The sequence below is a fragment of the Alexandromys fortis genome, unplaced genomic scaffold, assembly GCF_014885135.2.
Source record: "Alexandromys fortis isolate MF-2015 unplaced genomic scaffold, M_Fortis_MF-2015_v1.1 scaffold_93, whole genome shotgun sequence".
Classification (NCBI taxonomy): Eukaryota; Metazoa; Chordata; class Mammalia; order Rodentia; family Cricetidae; genus Alexandromys; species Alexandromys fortis.
This window is the reverse complement of record NW_026067970.1, coordinates 7489810-7513664: the sequence shown is the minus strand read 5'-3', so window position 1 is coordinate 7513664 and position 23855 is coordinate 7489810. Positions and strand designations below refer to the sequence as shown.

The 23855-nt window shown below is 39.5% G+C and overlaps 1 protein-coding gene across 1 annotated transcript in view; it reads right to left on the bottom strand.

Annotated features, from left to right (window-relative positions):
• The window catches only part of Avl9 (AVL9 cell migration associated), a 57812-nt gene that overhangs the window by 7806 nt on the left and 26151 nt on the right, over positions 1-23855 (bottom strand). The window contains exons 10-15 of the mRNA XM_050155477.1: positions 20333-20871; positions 8638-8772; positions 6711-6930; positions 4132-4249; positions 1760-1813; positions 1237-1325 (exon numbers count right to left, since the gene is read on the bottom strand). Coding sequence (XP_050011434.1) covers positions 1237-1325; positions 1760-1813; positions 4132-4249; positions 6711-6930; positions 8638-8772; positions 20333-20871 — 1155 coding nt within the window. The remainder of the gene's footprint in view (positions 1-1236; positions 1326-1759; positions 1814-4131; positions 4250-6710; positions 6931-8637; positions 8773-20332; positions 20872-23855) is intronic.

The window sequence follows — 23855 nt, the reverse complement described above, 5'->3', positions numbered from 1 at the left end:
AAAAAAAAAAAAAAAAAAAAAAAAAAAAGGAAAAAGGGAGAAGAGAAAATAAAGAAGTTATTTTTTTATTCTGATTCAACAAGGAATAATCTTCAAACCTTTTAAGTGGAAACAAAAGCTAGGCACAGGAGGATATATGATGTGGGAGTGATTTCTTTCTGATCTGTTGCTTTCATTGGTTAATTAATAAAGAAACTGCCTAGGCCCATTTGATAGGCCAACCCTTAGGTGGATGGAGTAAACACAACAGAATGCTGGGAGAAAGAAAGCTGAGTCAGTGAGTCGCCATGATTCTCCCACTCCAGACAGACGCAGGTTAAAATCTTTCCTGGTAAGCCACCTCGTGGGCTACACAGATTATTAAAAATGGGTTAGATCAATATGTAAGAGCTAGCCAATAAGAGGCTGGAACTAATGGGCCAGGCAGTGTTTAAAAGAATACAGTTTCCGTGTAATTATTTCGGGGCATAAGCCATGCAGGCGGCCGGGTGCCGGGGACGCAGCCCCGCCGCTCCCTCAACAGATATACGTAATATGCAATGATTTACCTAGCTTTGGGTATCTGGTTAATACTGGCCTCATAAAATGAGGTGGAAAGTATTAGCTCATTCACGACTTTCTGAAAGTTCTGTATACAATTTATGTTATTTCTTACCTAGGTTGCTGAGTTAGGAGGATCCAGAGTTTCAGGCTAATCTGGCCTACAAAGTGAGACCCTGTCTTGACAAACAAGAAGAAGTGGTCGAGTAAGAGAAAGAGAAGAAGAGGGCAGGAGGGAGAGAGGAAGGAAGGCAGAGGGAAAGAGGAAGGAAGGAGGAGGAAGAAAGAAAGAAAAAGTGAAGCTAACATGGATGTGTTTAAATTAGAAACCTTGCACCAAGTTTTAATTTCTTCAGCAGATTCAGAACTATTCTTGTTTTAAAATTCCTTATTAGTTTCTGCCTTTCAAGGAATCTATCCACCTATACTGTCAAGTCTGCTGACAAAATTACTCTCAAGCTTCCTTTGTCCTTTCAGTTGTTGTGAGTCCCCAGTGGTGTCACCGCTCCAGCATCTCTTTTACCCATCTACTTGGAAAACATAAATGCCTTCTTTAATTTTAAGACTGAAAATTAAAAAGCCCCTTTTTATCATTACATGATCCACAAATATGTACAACTTTATTTTAACAAACTACACACTGAAAACAGAAAATAGATACATATGACAGCAGCTTCTGCTGAGGGTGTGCCTTACCAACAGCTTTTCCTGTTTGTACCACATTCCGGCTGGTTGTGACCATGACATTACCAATTTTTTTGCCACGTTCACTGTTCTGAACAGAACTAAGAAAAGAAACAATTTTTAAAAATCTTAAACATTTGTGAACACCCACAACCAAACCACTTTATTATCATCCCAAATTAATACTGGAAAAATAAAAAGCAATATTATTATAAGTAAATACAGAATATACTAAAAGAATACAGAAATGAGCTAAGAGGTGAGGACATAAAGATTTATGTCCTTGACAGACACGGTTTGCTCAGAGCAAGTCATCAAAGTAAGAATGGCTATATTCTGCCAATTTTTCATACTATTGTGTATGGACAGAGCATTTTCATTTTAAAATGCACCCTGTTGAACTACAGAATGTTATGCTCATTGGGCTATTATTTGAAACACAAGTCCATCAAGAAGATAAACTTCCCAACCGGCAATGAGGCACATGGCATATACTCAGACAGAATAATTTCCCTTACTTTCTGTGAGTACTCACTGTGAGAATCTGAGTTTCATGTCTGACACCGAGTACTGGCCTTGAAAAGGATGGCTGTAAAACAAAGCTTAAGTTTAGATTACGAGCATCACAGAGCTGCAAAGAGCAGTCACAAGAACTGAAACCAACAGTGGGGTCCCATGCATCATTCCTAATACGAGCGTTAGAAGATGTGACCCAACAGTTTTGAGCTCTATCTTCTTTCCTTGTGTAATGGATAAACGTGGTTAGAGGTGGACATGTGTGCCTGGGGTGTTAACACTATCTCAACACAGTACTAACAACACCCTTCCTTCATCTGGGGTGGGGTCCAAGTCTTAATCCAGATTAAAAACACACCAGGAAATCAGGTGTGTAACTGACTTAGGCCACAGTGATGACTGTACCTTAATCCTGGTCACCCTGTAAAGACTGGAAGAGCGAGGTCAATAGACAGTTCTTGTCTTACACTCGGGTCCCTCTTCCAGTGCTATGAAGAAAGTGAAATTCACTTTCTTACAAAATGCTATAGTTTTATTCAAATGACAGCAAAGAGTTGTGGGTCAAAGTGAGCATATAGAACAAGTCTTCCTTTTACAGATCTCAGGACTAATCTAACAAGTCACATAAACACGCTGTGGTTATAGTTGGTATATCACTTGTCTAACATGTTCAAAGTCCTGATTCAATACCAAACAGTGCAAAATCACAAAAGCATCCCCAATCAGTCTTTTTCCCTGTTTCAAAAAGGCTTGATTTCAGGGGTGGCATGTGTTTGACGCTTGGTAATTTAGAGGATTCCTTTTTAGGAGCTGAAAAAAGTGTCACAGATCTCAAAGAACGGTATTTGGAATGTTTCAAATTACACTTCCTGATAATGAAGACTATCACTTCCTACTTTCAATCTGGTGAAAATGTCTAAAATCTACTATCATGACTGCCTAATTACTACCCAAACAGGCCTCTTTGTCCTCAATCTTCTCCCCTTTTTGTTTTAAAAATGTAAGAACAAAGTATCTTTATTTGTTGTTTTCTATATGTAGTTTTAAAAAATATTTTTTAAAATTAAAATATAATTACATAGTTTCCTTGCTTTCCTTTCCTCCATTCAACATTTCCAATGTAAATGGCCTTGCTCTTTCAAATTCATGACCTCTATTTCTTTAATTGTGTACACATGCACACACACACACCCCTTAGTCTGTACAATGTTAATTTATGTATATGATTTCAGGTCTGGGGGCTCTTCCCTGGAAAGACTTCTGTTCTCAGCATTCTGTCTGTAGTCTTGGTCTGGGTTTGAAGGCCCAGATTTCCCCCTTTTGTGTTAGCATGTCTATTGGCATCATCCTTGTTTTTTGGTTTTGAAGACAAGTCTTGTCATGCAGCCAACCTACAACTCTCCTACTTTAGCCTCTTGAGTGTGGGATTACAAGCATGTGCTACAATGCAGAGCTACACTTTGGTCTGCTTTTCAACTTCCATAATTTTAGTTTCATTATACATTTTGTCTAGGTACCATTTTATAATCCTTTAAAGCCCATTCTAGCTAAGTCTATGTACTAGCATTAAGATCTGTAGAGCTGGTTCAGGTTAACAGTATCAGATGCAATGATGGAGATGGAGCACATACTGTGGACCTGACAATTAGCTTGACCCACCTTGTAAGTAGAGTCACCTCAAGTGTCCCCTGCAAACCAGCTCACGTTTCCCTCCACATAGCTCGGAAGATAGACCTTGTAGTTAGCAAGCAGACTACATTGAACTCTTAGTTCCTTCATTTAATGGCACTAAACTGACACTTGCTTTTAGACTTTTTAATATATTCAGATGATAATACAGGTTGTGCTATAGCCCCCCCAAAAATCACCAGTTAGGGTTGAACATATTCATTTTCTTTGAGATACTATGAAGATAATAGATGTGTTCAATTGCTCTGAAACTACCTCCCTATGCAGTTGCATCTACAAGTTGATACTGTTTAGTCTGTACATTGGAAAATGTGTGTGTGTGTGTGTTTATCCTTTCTAGCATCAGTTAATCACATTTCCTCTTTAGCTAAAAACAATAAACTATAGCACCAAATACAAATTTGATTTTGTATTTCTTTTTAATATAAAGTTGATTTTGTCCATTTCTTACCAAGAAATAAAGTTCAAAATACAATGAATGCTTGTATCATTAAAAATAGTATTTCAGTTAGGAGTGGTGGTAAACACGTTAAATCCAAGCACTGGGAAGGCAGAGGCAAGTGGCTATAAGTTTGAAGCAAGCCCGGTCTACACAGTGAGTTCCAGTTTAGGCAGGGCTACATAGGGAGACTGTCTCAATAACAGAAAGACTGTTTGTAAAGCAACCGCTTTCCATCCCATTAGTCTAGAGGATGTGCTTACTTTGGGTTTATCTCTGAAAGTGCTGGGTGCTTATTGCTGTTCCATACCCTGTAGTTGTGAGTATTCTTCCAGGCGGCAACAAAAGTTGTCCCATAGTCTGATAACATCTTTTCATTATCTGCCAAGTAAATGGTTGAAAAGAAGTTGAGCTGGACCACAGCCATCTGGGCATGAAGATTAGTAACCGCAAAAGGTGAAAGCATAGTTTGAAATCCCACACCCACATTGTGGGGACACAACCTACAGGTGTCAGCAGACTTGGGTCTAGTTCCAGAAATCCTCTTAAGAAGCTGTGTAGTCTTCAACAAGTCACTTCATCACTCAGAACTTCATTTTCTTAACTAGAAAATACGAGGACTGGGCCAAACATTTCCCAAGGCTCTCTACAATGCCAAAATGTTTTCATGATCCTTTACCGTTAGAAGGATCATATTACTTATTAAAGAAAAACTAAAGCTGAGCAGTCATAATGGCTTATGCAGGGCACTTAGGGTCTCTTCACAAATGCCTAGGGAGTTAAGAACAAGCACGTAAACGGCTTCTTTACCCACGTTTTCTTTAGACTTTGTCTCACTATTTGGTGCTTCATGCTTGAGTAAGCACTGTACTATCAAAAGTCCTTACCACAGACAGGATTTTCACATTAATGCTAAACAGCTCTTGCCTTTCTTGATACCATAGGGAAGTGTGAACACAGAGCACTTCTGCCTGGAGGGACGGAAAAGGTCTGGTGAACTGATCCAAGTAGCTCTTGCCTCGCATTTATCACAGGCATACAGGTTTGCTACTTTATTTTTGAGACAAAGTCTTGCTATGTACTCAGGCTGGCCTCAAACTCTTGGGACTCTTCTGGTCTCTGCTTTCTTCTGTCCAGGCAGGTGATATCTGAGGCACATGCCATCATGTCTGCTGTGTTTTTGCTTTGAAGGTGAAATGCAAGTAGCTTTTGTTACTAGGAAAGGACTAGGAGACACACGGTTCCATCTACAGCATAAAGGTATGCTTCCACAAAGTATTTCTGAAGTTCACACTCCACCCGATTGTGCTTGAGAATGGACTTGAGTCAGGCAACAGAAGCCTCTCAACCAGATGAATGAGCAAGGCAGGACTTTAAATCAGAATATCTAAGATTATTGTTAAGGTAAAAACTAATTACTAGCTACAAAATGAGCTGGGCAGTGGTAGTGCATGCCTTTAATCCCAGAAATGTGGGAAGCATAGGCAGGTGGATCTCTGAATTTGAGGCCAGCCTGGTCGACAGAGTGAGTTCCAGGACTATCAGGGATACATAGAGAAACCATTTTTTTAAAAAAAGAATATTAGCTATAAAATTAGCTATAAAGTGTTCAGAACAGACCTTACAAGTATTAATTTATTTTTTTTAAGTTGATTACTCATGAAGTAAAAAAACCTGGTGGCTATCTGGGTTTCTTTTTTTGATTAGTAAGTAAATTTAAATTACAAGATTTAATTTTGATGCCTCTGCTCCTATATTTGTAGAGGTGACAGACACTTAAAAAACTCAACTAATAAATGAGAAATTGATCACTAGTTTTGCTTTATAATGAAGGACATCACTGAAACCTGGATTTAAACCACCCTGGCAGGTGGGAATGACAAGACCACAAATAACACAACACTGTGGACACGCACTTTCACAAGGTATTACGAAAAGGTAAACTGCATGCTGCATATATCTCGTTGCTAGTTTTTAAAAAAAGTAATGTCATTTTTCAGTAATGACAAATGAAAAATATTTTGAAGTCTACTTTTGCAACAAGTATTTGCCAGAGTTCCAGGGTAGAAACGCTCATTGCTACGTTCCACTTTTGGTTCATATTATTTTCTAAGTAAAATGAAGTAGTTTTACCCAGGCAGAAAAAATAATTTTTTTTTTAGAATGGGTTAAAACTTTGAAGGTTTAGACATTCAGAATATGATTTGTAACATTTTCTTTAAAAATATTTCTTCAGAAAAAAAAAATTTCTTCAGAACCTGAAAATGTGTAAGCAGTTTATAAACAACGGCCAAATGCCATCATTCCCCTTGATACAAAATAGTCAGTACTCAAGTTGGAGAAAACAATTAATATTGACTTAACACATGTTCATGTTTCTATCATAAAAAAGAGTAAAACTGCCGGGCGGTGGTGGCGCACACACACCTTTAATCCCAGCACCCAGGGAGTCAGAGGCAGGTGGATCTCCCTGAGTTTGAGGTCAGCCTGGTCTACAGCGTGAGTTCCAGGACAGCCAGAGACATACATAGAGAAACTTTGTCTTAAAACTCCTCCCGCAAAAGGAGTAAAATTTAATAATAATTAAAAAAAAGAATGGTCAGAGAACATGCTTAAATAGACTCATCTTTGTAAAGACTACTGTAAACCATAAAACCAAAGTCCAAAACAAATGAAAGAAAAGGGTTTGGCATTTTGGATCAAGTACTCAAAATGCCATAGTTGTCACATCTGTATAACAGGTGATTTTCTATAACGAATATCTCTTTTATGCAACCCAAAATATCCATAAGCATCAGAACATGAAAATTTATAGGAAGAAATGTGGCTGTGTGCTGCTTACCTAACTGCAGTGTAGCAGCCAGCAGAGCATGGATATAGACTGCAAACTGGGCCCGGATCCATTCATCACCTCCCTCCCAGCCTGTGCCATCCAGGAAGACATCATCCCGGTTCTCAGTCACGTGCCTCACTAGGTAATCTGCGAACCTCAGGTCTGCAGTGGTTGGGTTAAGCAGCTTCCTAAGTTCTGGATCGTGGATCTGGATCAGTGCTTCTTCTACCTAGAACAGTACCCAGGGACAAGTCAGAGCTGGGATACTCACACGGATATCCATGCCACATCTTAAAAAGAAAACTTTGGGGAACTGGAGTTGAAAAGAAAAAAGAAAATAAAAATGTAACAGTATTCTCAAAGATAAGTCTAAGAGTCAGGTTTTTACACTGACGCTTCTATGTACTTTCTCTATTTCTATAAAAAATGCCTTTTTATTTTTAGAAAATATGGAGAGCGGAGTATAGTTGACTGAGAGCACTTGCGGCTCATGGAGAGGATCTGGGCTTGCTTGACAGCGCCTACATGGTGGCTTACATCCATGGGTAACTTTAGTTCCAGGGGATCTGACACTCACTTCTGACCTCCACAGGTACCAGGTGTGCACGTATGCAAGCAAAATAAGCACATACAAGTAAGTCTTTAAAAAGGATGACTTCAGAAAGAAAATACAAGTGCAAATAAGAACATAACTTTGAACTATAAAAGTAATTCACCCCTTTAGAAATCTTTGGTTAAATATTTGAGGAAATATAGATATATACACAATGAAACCTGCCCTTATAATAACACAGAAAAAAAACTTAGTTGTAAGTCCTTTAAAATTTTCCATTTTGAGGGCTTGGATACTTCAAGATATTTTAAATACGTAACACTTTATGTACTTGCGAGGTTTGCTTTGTTCTTTAGCTGCTGGTGATTAAATTTAGGACTTTAGGCATACTTAGCAACCACTATACCAATATACCAACCCCCAACAGGTTAATTTTGAATGAAATAATAAAATATCTATCTAGTGACTTCTGAATGTTAAAGCACTCTGTGGTTCTCTCACCTGTGCCCTCCTATCTGGTATATAGTGTTTTCCCCCTCACTCAAATTTGGGATAATAATATAATTTTGAAAGCTGGATTTTTAAACGGTTATATTTCAACCATTTCCCCATAAAGTATGAAATTTCTGTCAGTAATTATAAAAACCTTAATGAAGTTAAAAATCCCAACATTTGCCGCCTTTAATCCCAGCACTCGGGAGGCAGAGGCAGGTGGATCTTTGTGATTTTGAGGTCAGGCTGGTCTACAGAGCTAGTTCCAGGACAGGCTCCAAAGATACACAGAGAAACTCTGTTTTGAAAAACAACAAAAAATTTAGTGATATTGATAAGGTATCAAATATCTACTCTGAACTTCCTTAACATCAGGAACATATTAAGTAGAATATGTGTTTAAATTATTTTGAAAAGATTTCACATTTTAATAAGGCACGGAGACCATGATAGGTCTGGTTCACTCAGGCTGAAATCCTTGCTCAAGCATTTACCAGTGTTTGAGAATGGGGAAAAAAAATCACTTAACTTGTGTGCCTTAGCTTATGTATGTGCAAAATATAGACAGTACTTATCTTATAGGGCTATTAGGAAAGTCAGAACAGTTAAATAAAGTAAGGAGGCATAATGAGGTTCACCTTTAATCCCAACATTTGGGAGGCAGAGGCAGGCAGATCTCTGAGTTCCAGGCCAGCCAGGACTACACAGAGACCCTGATTTAAAACAAAACAAAAGAAATAAACCCAAAACAGACAAAAAGATATAATTAAAATTACTGGAATACAGAAAACATTATTTTTATTAGTGCTGTTATTACGGCTTCATAATTATATTTAGGAAAGAAGTAAGTGAGTCAGCAGGCCAAGTGCATACACTTAGACATAAACATACTTCCACAATGGCGTCACTGAGGTGCTTCTGTTGTCGAAAAAGGATGTTAGTAGCTCCAGCCACAAATCCCCGAACAGTGACATCAGAGAGAAGATGATGCTGCTGCAATGCCATGTAAGGCAAACACAGATATCCCTATGGATTACAAGAGCAACAGGAAATAGACAAGTCAAAAAAAACCCCAAAACTCAGCTACTTCTCTTTTCAAGCTAAAAGCAGAAGAGCAAAGAGTAAAAGAAATGTTCATTTTCCCCTGCCTGTCTAGTTCATCTTTGACTCACTAAAATAATATTCACAGAGGAATGTCTTGCCTTGACTGCAGTAAGTCCAGTAACTTGCTTCACAAACTGTCAAACCCCTGGCAAGGCTGTCTTACTTGGTCACTTTATTTTTAGTTCAATTTAAATAAAATCTGATTTTTTTTTAATTTAGGAAATTAAAAGTATTACATCCATGAAAAAGTATGTTGTTTACTAGGAAGCAGTTAAGAATTTTAACACAAACCTCTGTACACAGCCACCAAGGTGCAATGAGAATAGCAAAGCATCCCATTTATTGTTCAGTTGCAAAAATATGTCAAAATATTTGCTACAAACTAGTTAAAACACAAGTTACACCTACAGTATCTGTATTTAATTTCCTTTTGAAATAGCACTTCCTTAAAATTAGTTAAATCACTAACCCTCAGCAGGCATTTAAGTGTGCAAACCAACCAAGCAAAAGCCAGCCCAACACTACACAACCCCGAGCTAAAGTTGAGGTCAGTGGTAATGATTTGTGCATGGAGGTAGGGCAGAAGTGTTCAATTTTATTTTTAGCCTTATGTAGAACATAAATCATAACATTTACTGAAAACCTATTCTAATTCAGAATCTTTCAGCAACAGGTTCTATTTTCCTTTCTGCGTCTATTTTAACTGAGTTACTTACAATGAACCTTGAAAACACACACACACACACACACAAAGTCTTCTGCCCAGTAGTTTACCTAAATTTATTCTGCAGACATACCTGCTCATCTGTTGATATATTTTAAGTTATTTAATATAGCATTATAACTTCATGAAGAGTGGAGTAAATTTCTAGTCATATAACATTCTTAAATCATCAAAAGTGATAGAGTTCAACTCCCAGAAATGTAATATAAAAGTGATTAAGGGGTTGAAAAGGATGGGCACAGACTGCCATTATTCGTGTGAAAGGGGTGAGGAAAATCTGTGGGAAGGCCTGGCAGCTTTTTTCCAAAGCTCAGGGACAGGGGGACTCCCACCCCCTCCCCCAGCAAGACTTGTTCTCTACCTGCCCTTATCTGGATAATGTCCCTGGGCCTACAGCTTCCTGAACCTTATCTGAAAGCTGTCTGGCAGGCCTGTTTATCTCTAGGGTTTCCTGCTAGAAGCCTCCCCTGCAGCACACAGACTTGTGCCAGGAACTTTGCGATAGGATCCTGCAGCCTTGTACAAAGCCTTATGATAGGACCGTGTCACCTAAGGCAAATTAGGATTTGCCCCCAGGCTCCCCAATCCTATATATTTCCTATACTCTGGAATAAAGCTGAGCAGATTCACCAAAGCTGTCTTTCAGAGGGCTGTCAGCATCTTCCCACAGCCAATCAAACCCTGCTCCCTGCTTCTCCTCCTGCTCCCTCCACCCTCATGAACCAATGCACCGGCGATCTGGAGGAAGAAGCAGAACCACAAAACTCTATGCATTTCCTTATGCCATAAAATATCAACAGAAGTTGGTGCTCCCAGGTGCCCAGGGCGATGTCCCCAGTTAGTTCCTGGGGCAGCTGAGGACAGAGAACCTGAAATGACCCTATCCTATAGCCAAACTGATGAATATCTTGCATATCACCATAGAACCTTCATCTGGAGATGGATGGAGATAGAGACAGAGACCCACACTGGAGCACCGGACTGAGCTCCCAATGTCCCAAGGAGGAGCAGAAGGAGGGAAAATATGAGCAAAGAAGTCAGGACCACGAGGGGTGCACCCACCCACGGAGACAGTGGGGCTGATCTATTGTGAGCTCACCAAGGCCAGCTGGACTGCGACTGAAAAAGCATGGGATAAAACCGGACTCTCTGAATATGGCGGACAATGAGGGCTGCTGAGAAGCCAAGGACAATGCCACTGGGTTTTGATCCTACTTCATGTTCTGGCTTTGTGGGAGCCTAGCCAGTTTGGATGTTCACCTTCCTAGACCAGGATGGAGCGGGGAGGACTTTGGACTTTCACAGGGCAGGGAACCCTGACTGCCCCTCAGACTGGAGAGGGAGGGGGAGAGGAGTGGGGGGAGGGGGAGAGGAGAGGGAGGAGGGGGGAAAAGGGAGACGGGGAGGGAAATGGGAGGCGGGGAGGAGGCGGAAAAAAATTTTTTTCAATAAAAAATTATATTAAAAAATATCAACAGAAGGAAATAAGACATTGGTAATGTTAACAGCCATCATAGAAGACAGATGGGTAGAAAGGGATGGATTAGGAAACATTTCTTTTTGGTTCTAGAGATTGAATCCAGGGCTGTGTGTATTGCAGGCATACATTCTATATTCTCAGCAGAAAGTTTTATTACAGATGCTTTGGACCTTTTTACTATTGAACTATATAGAAATATTACATACTGATAACACTGTTCAAAAGAGTTTAATATAGTGTCATTATTTTTCATTTCATGATGTTCAATTTAGCTAAACTCTTTGGGATGTATTGGAATACAGTTGCAGAAGAATATAGGTCTTTTTCCAAAAAGCAGATTTCACACCTAAACCCACTCCTGGCTTCCTATTATCTAGGACAACTTAACATCTGTATTTGAAATGACACAGTATTGATAAACAAGGCAAAAAAAAAAAAACAAAGAACAATTATCATGTATAATTAATATACACAAATACACAAATTACAACAAATAAAAATCCCAAGCAAACAACACTGAGATATGATATATGCATATCATATTCTCAGAAATATTCATAATGGTCAAGAGGTGGAGGCAATGAAAGTATCTACCATAAGTGAAAAATAAAGAGCAGGGTAGAATAATATAAACAAATATTATTAATCTCTTCTTCACTAGCCAAACACTAAAAAAAAAAAATACTCTATATATTCAGTTATAAGTTGGGAAGTTAAGTGACTTTGTTTTTATTTTCCAAGACGGGATCCTACTATATATTTTGGGCCGGTCTCAAAAGCAGGATTCTCCTGACTCTGCTACCAGCTGGGTCATAGTTATGTGCCACCAAACATGGCTGAGATAATTAAATTTCATTATTTAAAATTTTTTGTTTTAAATTGATAAATAGCAATTATAATGAAGTAACTTCTAATCATAGTTTTTATGGAACCTCAACTGATTTAACCAAATGACTTGTAAATGGAGAAAAAAGTTGACACATGAAATTAAACAAAAACCAATCCAGTCCTTTCTAGCCAGCTCAACACTAACTATGGCAGGACGTGCCCGATTCCAGTACAAAATCGGGGGAAATGGAAGACTGAATTTTCACACCCTAAAATACTTCTGTCTCCTTCCCCCTACCCCGCCCCAGTGCTTCTCTGCTCATGAAGGTGCACAGCAGCATAACATAAGCTCACAGGCATGATTTAATTTTTTTCTACCACTCTTGGTATCTACAATCCACTTCTTATCACTCCATGGGTACCCTGCTTGATAGCTGCTTCTAGACTCATCATTTCCTCAGTCCCTCTGTTACTTCTGCATATTTCTTAACTCAGCTCTCAGGAAAAGGTAAAAAGCATTTGGCAATCTATTACCGCTACCCTCTACATAATAAAACTTATCTGTAAAGCTGACATGGCTGTGATTTCCAGCACTTAGGAGGCATAGACAGGCGAATCTCTAAGTTCAAGGACAGCCTGGTCTACAGACTGAGTTCCAGCATGGCCAGGGCTACACAGGAAAATCCCCTCTCAAAAAAACCAAAAACAACAACAGAGCCCAGGCTATTAGCAGGTTCTATATGGTGGCTGATAATCCTGTCACCCAAGCTCTAGGGTATCTGACACCCTCTTCTGGCCTGAGCAGGCACTGCATGTACACACAGATGCAGGTAAAATCTTATATGTAGAAAAATAAATCTAAAAGTAAAAGAACTCCCGAAGGAAAATAGCTTAAAGACAATCTGATTTTAAGAACATTTCATCTTCCAAAGTTACTGACAAAAAGGTTCAGTATTTGTAGTTAGGAGTGCTTAAGATTAAACAACAAATTGGGTTTTATTCAACACAATAAAAAAAATCAGGAAAAAAATTGTTTACTTATCATAGTAAAGTGGTGAGTCTATCACATATTCCGTCCTGGAATAAAGCACATAAATCTATCAGCTAAACATGGTTTATTGACAAGATTCACATCACTTTAATGCAGTAACTTGACCCTCAAAACCAAAATTTTTCTTCAGTTCATTTGCCTCCTGATAAAAAGTGCTCTGAAAGATGCAGGAAATAATGACGGTTTTGGAAAAAACTCACAATCTAGGACTGGAGAGCTACTCGGCAGTTAGCACTGGATGCTGTGCAGAGCACCTGGGTTTGGTTCCCAGTACACATTCTCTGTCTGTCTATCACTCCACTTTCCAGGGATCTGGCACTCCTGGGATATCAGGACCACATGGCACACATACATGTATTTTCTAAGTTAGGGGTTCTACTGCTGTGATAACACTCCATGCCCAAAAGCAAGTGGGGGAGGAAAGGGTTTATTTCACCTTACAACTCCCAGGTCCTTACTGAGTGAAGTTAGGGCAGGACCCTGGAGGCACAAACAGAAGCAGAAACCTGGAGGAATGCTACTACTGATTTGTCCCCAAGGCTTGCTCAGCTTGCTCTGATACAACCGAGAGCCACCTGCCCAGGGGCGGAGTCACCCACAATCACCTGAGCTCTCCCACATCAATATTTAATCAAGAAAATGCCCTATACACCTGTGCACAGGCCCATCTTACAGAGTTGTTTTCTCAAGATTTCCTCTTCCCACATATGTCTAGATTTGTGTCAAGCTGACAAAAACTAACCAGGACATTTGACCCTTTGTCAACTTGACACAAATACGTCACTTATTAATCATAACTTTTCTTGTTCACCCCCAAGATCTATTACTATCACAATATAAACAGAATATTTTAAAAAGTTCTTCAGTCTTTAAACATTTCGATATTTTAAACGTCCAGGTTTTCTTTAAAAATCCAACATCTTTTTAAAAGTTCAGTCTCGCTGAGCAGTGGTGGTGCACACCTTTAATCCCAGCACTTGGGAGGCAGAGGCAGGAGGATCTCTGTGAGTTCGAGGACCGCCTGGTCTACATAGTGAGTGAGTTCCAGGACTGGCTCCATAGCTACTGGGAAACCCTGTCTCAAAATAAATAAATAAATATAAAAAGGCAAAATAAGTACTTTCTTATTTCAAGAGAAGAACAAAGGTACAGTCACAATCTAAACAAAGGAAAACCAAAGTCCCACAGTATAAAGCTCAGAAACAGACAACTGGGACTCAATCTTCTGGGCTCCAAAGGGCTTGAGCATCACTTCTCTGGTTCTACCATTCAAAGCATATATAACATGTTTCATAGGTCCACGACTGCCTCTCCACAGCTCTCTTTGATGCTCATCACATTACTAGAATCTCCAAAATGCTAGTGTCTCTGCCACAAACAGACAGCACCTTCACCAATGGCCTCTCTCCAGCTCTCTTCTGGGACTCTGACCCCGTCATATTCTGCTAAATATCAACTCTCCCCACAACCTCTTCAGTCTTGGGCTTCTTTACCTGAGACTGCACACGCACTACTGGTCTCTTCTAGCTTTTTACCATGCTAATCCCCAGCTACTCTCCATGTCCCCTTCATGTTTTGACAACCAGTACCATCTGGGAGACTCTTACACATTACCTAGTGGCCAGCACAACAGCCTTATCCCCCCTCTGGACCACAGCTTGTGTGTTGACCCAGAGGAAACACTTTCCAGAATTTGCCTTGATGATGTCAGTCTCTTTCAATTTTTTGTTTGTTTGAGACAGTTTTTCTCTGTGTAACAGTCCTGGCTGTCCTGGAACTTGCTCTGAATTCAGAGATTCAACCTGCCTCCACCTCCTGAGGGTTAGGATTAAAGGCATGTGCCACTATGCCAAACTCTTATTGGGTCTTCTAAACACAACCAATTCTTTAGCTCCAGCTGAGCACTATCAACTGTCCCAGCAAAGTAAAGGTTCTACTTTAGTGGTTCTGGCCTCTTGTTAATTGTAGTAGATTCTTTACCCCAGATGACCAGATCTACATTTCTTAACTCAAAATAACAGACTGACCTTACAGTCTTTGAAGAGTCACTTAAATTTCCCTCTAAAACTTCACAAGCCAGTCCTCCACTGTCCACATTGCTCTCAATATTAATTTCTAAGCTCCCACAACAGCTTATTAAGTTCTGAACACTCAACAGCTTTTCTAGCCTTAAGTTCCAAAGTTCTTCTATCATCCTCAGCAAAACATGGTCAGGTCTGTCACAGCAAAATCCCATGAACCTCATACCAATTTCTGTATTAATTAGGGTTTCGATAGCAACTCAGAAAGGAAAGGGTTCATTTCACCTTACAACTCTTGGGTCACAAACCACTGAGGGAAATAAGGGCAAGAACCTGGGAGCAGGAAATGAAGCAGGAGCCATGAAGAATGTTGCTTATTGCTTTGTTCCTCATGGCTTGTCCAGTCTACTTTCTTTCTTTTTTTTTATTTTTACTTTTAATTATATTTATTCATTTAGTCGTGTGTACGTGCACATATGTGTGGGCACGCTAGTGCCACTCACGCAGGTGCAGGTCAGAGGATAACTTATTTTGGTTGTTTTTTTCTTCCTCCACATGGGTCCCCAGGACCAGACTCAGGCCTATTTCTTATACAATCCTGGTCACTTGCCCAGTGATGGCATCTCAAGTGGGTTGGTCACAATCATTTATAAGAAAATGTTCTTCAGTCTTCCCTGCAGGCCAACCTTACTTTTCAGTTAAGATTCCCTTGTTCTAGATACATCTAGGTTTTTCTCAAGCTGACAATCAAACAATAACAACAACAACAACAACAAAAAAAAAACCCAACCTGTACATGCAGACAAAACACTCATACAAAATTAAAGTTACAATTTGAGGGGCTGGAGAAATGGCTTATCTGTTAAAGGTATCTACTATTTAGTTTGATGAGCTAAGTCTTATTCTGGGAACCACATGGTAAAAGACAAACATTTCTACAGCCATCCTCTGATCTATTCTCTCTCTCTCTCTCTCTCAAAAAATTAAAAAAAAAAGCACAATTTGTGACTACTTACTGAACTTAGTCATTTGTGAGGTATGAGTTTTCTCCCAAGATTCTCAGATTTCAGCTTTAAAAACTATCTCAGTTTAATCAAGAAACTAATAAAGAATAAATTCAGAATCACAGAAAGGCCAAAGAATAAGTAAAGAGCATTCTCTGATAACTCTTCAATACTGATTCAAAGGAACCATTTTTAGGAAGATGAATAACTCAGCATTTCCCAGGAAGTATACAGTATAAAAGATATACAATGTTTGGCTTTATGGTTCTAGATGGATGAGCATTCATTACAGTGGGCAAGAGTGACATTATATGGCAGGCCTGGTGGGAGGAGCAGGAAGCTGAGAGCTTACATCTTTAACGGCAAGCAGAAGCAGAGAGAACAAACTGGAAAGGGTGTGAGACTCTAAAAACTTTCCCCAAGTGAAGCATTTTCTCCAGCAAGGCTATACTACCTAAACTTCCCCCAAGCAGAACCACCACCCGGAACCAAATGCTCAAATACCCGAGGCTATGGGGCGCATTCCTTGTTCAAACCACCACTCCCTGTCCCCTATGGACTCACAGTCATATCATAATGTAAAAATGAATTTAGTCCAATTTTAAGTCAGCATAGACTTTCAACGTTTCAACATTATTTAAAAGTCTAAGGTCTCTTATAAAAATCTCAGAAGAATCTCTTAATTGTAACCTCTTGTAAAATCAAAACATAAATTATATGCTTTTGATATACATTGGCACAGAATAACATTTCCATTCCAAAAACAAGAAAAGGGGGCATAGTTAGAAAATACTGAACTAAAGCAAGACTGAACCCCAGCAGGGAAAACGTCAAATCCTTTAGCTCTATGTCTGATGTTGTTAACTTTAATTTCAAAAGGCTTAGATGGCTCTGCCCTTCTAGCTTTGCAGCCTGTAACATATCTCTCTCTGTTTAGGATGGTTTTACTTCCTGTATGCAGCTCTCCCTGGCAGATGCCCTATGGCTATGGCATCTCTAACAGCTTGGGCTTTCCACTCCAAATCAGACTTCACTTTCTCAGCTTCATGCAGACCACAAGCTGTCTGGCCTTAGAAGCTCTCTAAAGTCAGGGAGGGAGAACCCATGATCCTTTACTCTTATAACCTTCATGCCTCTAAAGTAAACACCCCATGGACATCATTGCCAAGTTTGGCTGCCAGTTTGGGATGGGCCCTGGTCCCCTTAATTACATTAAGTAGCAGCCTTTTTTTTTTTTTTTTTTTTTTTAAGTTTTTCGAGACAGGGTTTCTCTGTAGCTTTGGAGCCTGTCCTGGCACTAGCTCTTGTAGACCAGGCTGGCCTAGAACTCACAGAGATCTGCCTGCCTCTGCCTCCCTAGTGCTGGGATTAAAGGAGTAGCAGACTTTTTTAAAAGCAGAAAAGGCCTTAGGTCCTCTTTCACAAGTCTGAAGTTTAGCTGGGTAGAGTCTTGCCCGAGGGCACCCTTCCCTTTATTATAGGGCAGAGCTGGCCTCTCCTTAATGGCATTAACTTCCTTAACTCTTTCAATACAAACCTTGGCTGCATCATTAAATTATTTGGTTCACTTTAAACTGTACATTTTGCATTTATTTCTGCTCTGCTTGCTGATGTTAATCGCAGACCTGCATAAGAGTTACCAATATCAAGTCCAAATGGATCAAAGACCTCAACATAAAGCCAGCCACACTGAGCCTTATAGAAGAGAAAGTGGGAAGTACACTTGAATGCATTGGTACAGGGAACCACTTCCTAAATATAACCCCAGCAGCACAGACACTGAGAGAAACAATAAATAGGACCTCCTGAAACTGAAAAGCTCTGTAAAGCAAAGGACATGGTCAACAAGACAAAACGACAGCCTACAGAATGGGGAAAAATCTTCACTAACCCCACATCAGACAGAGGTCTGATCTCCAAAACATACAAAGAACTCAAGAAATTGGACACCAAAAGAACATATAATCCAATAAAAAAAAAATGGAGTATAGACCTAAACAGAGAACTCTCAACAGAGGAATCTAAAATGGCTGAAAGACACTTAAGGAAATGTTCAACATCCTTAGTCATCAGAGAACTGCAAATCAAAGCAACTCTGAGATTCCATCTTACACCTGTAAGAATGGCCAAGATCAAAAACACTGATGACAACTTATGCTGGAGAGGTTGTGGGGAAGAGGGAACACTTTTGCATTGCTGGTGGGAATGTTAGCTGGTACAACCCCTTTGGATGTCAGTGTGGCGATTTCTCAGAAAATTAGGAAACAACCTTCCTCAAGACCCAATAATACCACTTTTGGGTATATATCCAAAGGATGCTCAATCGTGCCACAAGGACATGTGTTCAACTATGTTCATAGCAGCTTAGTTTGTCATAGCCAGAACCTGTAAACAACCTAAATGCCCCTCAATCGAAGAACGGATAAGGAAAATGTGTTACATTTACACAATTGAGTACTTACTACACAGCAAAAAAAATAACGATAGCTTGAATTTTGCAGGAAAATGGATGGAGCTAGAAAACATAATTTTGATTGAGGTAACCCTCACCCAGAAAGACAGTTATCACATGTACTCACTCATAGGTGGTTTTTAAACATAAAGCAAAGAAAACCAGTCTGACAAACCACAATCCCGGAGAACTTAGACGACTATGAGGACACTAAGAGAGACTTACACAGATATAATCTACATGGGAAGTAGAAAGTATAAAAAGACATCTCCTGAGTAAATTGGAAGCATGGGGATCTTGGGGGAGGACTGAAGAGGAAGGGGAGAGGCAGGGAGGGGAGCAGAGAAAAATGTAGAGCTCAATAAATATCAATTAAAAAATAGGTAACTCTTCTTACTTGCAAAAAAATTTTTTTAAAAGCTATCAATAACAACAATGCCAGATTCAATATTACATTGCTTTGAAATTGTCAAAGAAATTAGTCTATTACCTTAAATTTAGATTCATGCAAGTTGTTAGGACAACTTTTCTGCTGTGATAAAACACCATGATTAAGGCAGGTAGCAGGGATAAGAAACTGAGAGCTCACATGTTCCATGGCAAGTAGGAAGCAGAGAGAAAGCTGGAAATGATACAAGGCTTTTAATCTCAAAAGCTCACCCCAGTAACACACTTTCTCCAGCAAAGCTGTACCACCTAAACTTCCTCAAACAGAACTGCCAAGTGGAGACCAAATGTTAAGATACCTGAGAACCTTAAGGTCAATTTTCATTCAACCACTACACCCATTTACTTTGTTTTCTATATAAAGTTTTACTTCATAAATAAAAGATGAGTAATGTACACAGAAAAACCAGACTTTGCTCTAATTACCTGGAAGGCATATTTATCTTTTGAGGGTGACAAGAATTTATGATACCTAGAATACAGGACAATAAATATGCATAGAGTAAAAAATGGAATGGATTTTTTTTCTGTCACATTTTGAAAAAGAATTCACAAATAACAATGGAAAAAAAGTCTCCTGAATAATTTGAAAAACAAAACCATTTCAAATGAAGCAGTCCCAGAATATATCTTGGCATTGTTACTGGTTTGTGTCATCTTCAATGCAGTAATGATGTTTAAAAATGATATACTATGCTATAAGATCCTGAATCAAAGACTCAATTTATTTCAAACATACTCTTTGGGTGTTTTTTTTTTTCTTTTTCTTGTTTCTTTGGGTTTTTTTTTTTTTTTTGATAGGATCTTGCTATGTACCCCAAGCTGATCTACAACTTGGGATCTTCCCAAGTGCTAATATTACAAATATACATCATGATACTTGGAATGAATGATTTTTCATAAAACAATTAAATAGTTTTGGGATATAATTACATACATAGCAAAATGAAGTATATAAAATATATTTTAATAAGTATAAGTATGTATAGTTAATATAAATTAGACATTTAGGCTTTTTTTGTTCTAAAATGGAGGCTTTTAGAATTATATTATTTCTTTTTTCTAAGATCGTCTTTCTATGCTGTCTAAGTTGGCTTTAAACTTCTAGGTTTAAGTGGTTTTCTGTTTAGTCTCCTTCATAGCTAGGGCACTGTATTTTAATACAAATTTAAAGTTCAGTCAGGATTGTGCAGACTTCTTGTTCATGACTTCAGTTCATTCTTTGTTTTCAAAAAGAAGTCTGAATAGTCAAGAATAGACCTAATGCAATAACTGCTGGCCTCATTACCCACTGGCTTCAAAACTCTTTACCTCTGAGTTATTTCCCCATAGTTTTAAATATGGTCATAGACATAACAGCACTATACAGTCAGTATATATTTTTCAGTTTTTAAGGATAATTTTTAGACCCAAAAAATGTGTTCAAACAGTTAAAGTTACAATTAATGTCCTCAATAAAGGATACTACATTTTACCTTTGTAAAAATGGCCAGAGGCATGCCATATTGATCCTCTTCCAAACCAGAAATGAGTCCTGGTATAAGGACTACCTGCCTGGTGTTAGCTTGAGGTTGTACAGTAATTGGAGCACTGTCTGAGGGCACAGAGTCTTTCTGAAATAAGTTTGTCTGGTCTGACCTCATCTGTTCCTTTTCTTTCAAAGATGAGTCCTCTAAAACACTAGGATCCAAAGTTTCCCAGTCACTTTCTGAAGACTCTGGAGATGGACGAGGTGGGAGTTTCAAATAGCGGCCAGTATCATTGGGTTCCTGCTCTTTGTTGTTGTTGTCTTCTACTTGGAAGCAACGCTGCTCCGTATGAAGGACAGTGTCTCCTCCATGGTTTCCTGAAATGATTTTTGTGACAGTTCCCATGCTGGTATTTGAAATATCAGAAGTTGATCCAGAAATAAAATCATCTACAGGGTGATTACTTTCCTGAAGCCCAACATCTTCAGACATACTCTTTCGGGGTCTATACTGAGAACAGTCACTGAGTCCATGTTCAATCATTCCTAAAATATAAAATATTGAAGAACAGCTTGGATTCTAGTAATATAGAAGAAAGTAAGAGGTGTATATTATGCCCCCCCCCCTTCCCAAGACAAGGTTTCTCTATAGCTTTGGTGGCTGTCCTGGAACTAGCTCTCGTAGACCAGGTTGACCTTGAACTCACAGAGATCCCCCCACTTCTGCCTCCCAAGTGCTGGGATTAAAGGCATGAGCCACCACCACCCAGCTATATTATGTTTTACAGAATGGAAATCTATAAATTTTTTTCAAAAGCTGTACTGCCCCCGTTTTAATAGAAATTTCTATTACAAAAGGAAAGCTGGGTGTGGTAGTACATGAATTAATCCCAGCACTTGTTAGGCAGAGGCAGGCAGATCTCTGAGTTTGAGGCTGGCCTGGTCTACAAAGTGGGTTCGAAGATAGCCAGGACTACATAGAGAAATTCTATCTTGGGGAAAAGGAAAAACAAACAAACAAAAAAAGAGGTTAAGATGAGCGCCAAGATTAAGGATGCTTGCTGCCAAGTCTGAATACCCAGATTCGATACCACAACGCATACACAGTGGAAGAAGGGAAGACCCTCACCAGTTGTCCTCTGACCACCAGCATGCCATGGCTTATAAATACCTCCCCTCCCTGCGATAAATACTAAATAAAATTTTTTAAAAACTGGGCTTATTGCGGGATATTTGATCACACTGTATGAAGATGTGTCACTGTTTGACCTCACCTGCCTAAGACACCTTCTGATTGGCAGACGGTGAGCAGACGAGGTCCACGGGCTAACTGTGAGCCTAGTCCTGTCCCTGAAGACCACCCCGTGTGGGGAGGGGAGAGTGTTCTTGGCCAGCACAGAACACAGGAAACGGAGTGGGGGCATTCCCTGACCACCTTGACCCCCCCCCCCCCGTTAGCCTGTGAGGGCTGGTACCCTCTGCTGGGGCTGCTCCTCCTCTGCTGAGACCTCTCTCTCCCTGGCATATCCCAGCTTGCGCCCAGGGCCCTCCTTCACTCCCCCTCCCTTGCGCAGGGCTGCGGGATCACCAAGGTTAGCCTGTTTGGGCGCTGGATAGGGAGCTCGGGGCAGAGGGCAGTGGGAGTTCCTCTGTTTTGGTGGCTGGCCTGCAGAGGGGTAGGCCTTTTGTTGGCGAGATCCCTGGCAAACGGGGAGCCTGGTCCTGGTCCTGAAGACCCTTCTGAATAGTGAAAGAGATCTTGGCCAGTGGCAGGACCCAAGAAACAGAGAGAAGGCATTTTGTAAGCGGGCCCCCTGGCCAGCAGGAAAACCCATTCCTGTTTTAAAAGACATATTAGATAGCATCTATAGGAGGAGATGGGCAGGCGCCAAGGCAAGAATTCACCCAACAATCTGAAAAACAACATGAAAACACCAGAACCCAATGATCTTACAACAGAAGGACTTGAACACCCTAACACAGAAGAAGTGGAAAAATTGACTTTATGAAAGCAATAGAGTCCCTTAAACAACATGTAAAAAAAGCCCTTATAGAATTGGATGAGAAGTATAACAAAAAGTTTGAAGAAATGAGTAAATACGTACAAGATACCCTGGGAAGCCAAGAAATAACGATCAAACAGGTAACAGAAACAGTTCAAGAATTGAAAAGGGAAATGGAAGCAAGGAAGAAAACACAAACTGAGGACCAACTGGATATGGAAAATCTAGGTCAACGAGCAGAGTCTACAGAAACAAGCATAATCAATAGAATACAAGAGATAGAAGAAAGAATCTCAGATTCTGAGGACACCATAGAGAAAATAAATGCACTGATCAAAGAAAACAGCAAACCCAACAAATACTCATCACAAAACATTCAGGAAATATGGGACACAATAAAAAGACCAAACCTAAGAATACTAGGAATAGAAGAAGAAGAGTCACAGCTCAAAGCCCCAGAAAATATTTTTAACAAAATTATGGAAGAAAACTTTCCCAACATAAAGAAAGATATTCCTTTGAATATTCAAGAAGCATACAGAACACCAAACAGACTGGATCAAAGAAAAACATCCCCTCACCATATAATAACCAAAACACAAAATATACAGGTTAAAGAAAGAATATTAAGAGCTGCAAAGGAAAAGGGGCAAGTAACTTATAAAGGTAAACCGATCAGACTTACACCTGACTTCTCTATGGAAACCATGAAAGCTAGAAGGTCCTGGATGGAGGTACTGCAAAAACTAAGAGACCATGGATGCAAACCCAAACTACTATACCCAGCGAAGCTATTATTCACTATCAATGGAGAAAACAAGACATTCCAAAATAAGAACAAATTTAAATAATACGTAGCCACAAATCCAGCCATACAGAAAAATAAAAGAAGGAAAATCACAACCTAAGGAATCCAGCATTGCCAACACTGCCCACAATAACTCTGGCATCTAGCGAACCTTCACCAGCACAACTCAAAGAAGGGAAACACACAAACTCTACTACCAAAAACAATAAGAATAACCGGAGTAAACAACCACTGGTCATTAATATCACTTAATATTAAAGGCCTTAATTCACCCATAAAAAGGGACAGGCTAAGAGAATGGATACGAAAACAGGATCCAACATTCCGCTGTTTGCAAGAAACATATCTCAACCACAAAGACAGGCATCTACTCAGAGTAAAGGGTTGGGAAAAGGTCTTTCAACCAAATGGTCCTAAGAAAAAAACCAGTGTGGCCATACTAATTTCTAACAAAACTGACTTCAAACTAAAGTCAATCAGAAGAGATCGAGATGGACACTTTATACTCATAACAGGAACAATTCATCAGGATGAAGTCTCAATCCTGAATATCTATGCCCCTAATATAAAAGCACCCACATATGTAAAAGAAATATTACTAGAACTCAAGGCAGACATCAAACCACACACACTAATAGTAGGAGACTTCAATACACCTCTTTCTCCAATGGACAGGTCAATCAGACAGAAACCTAATAGAGAATTAAGAGAATTATTGG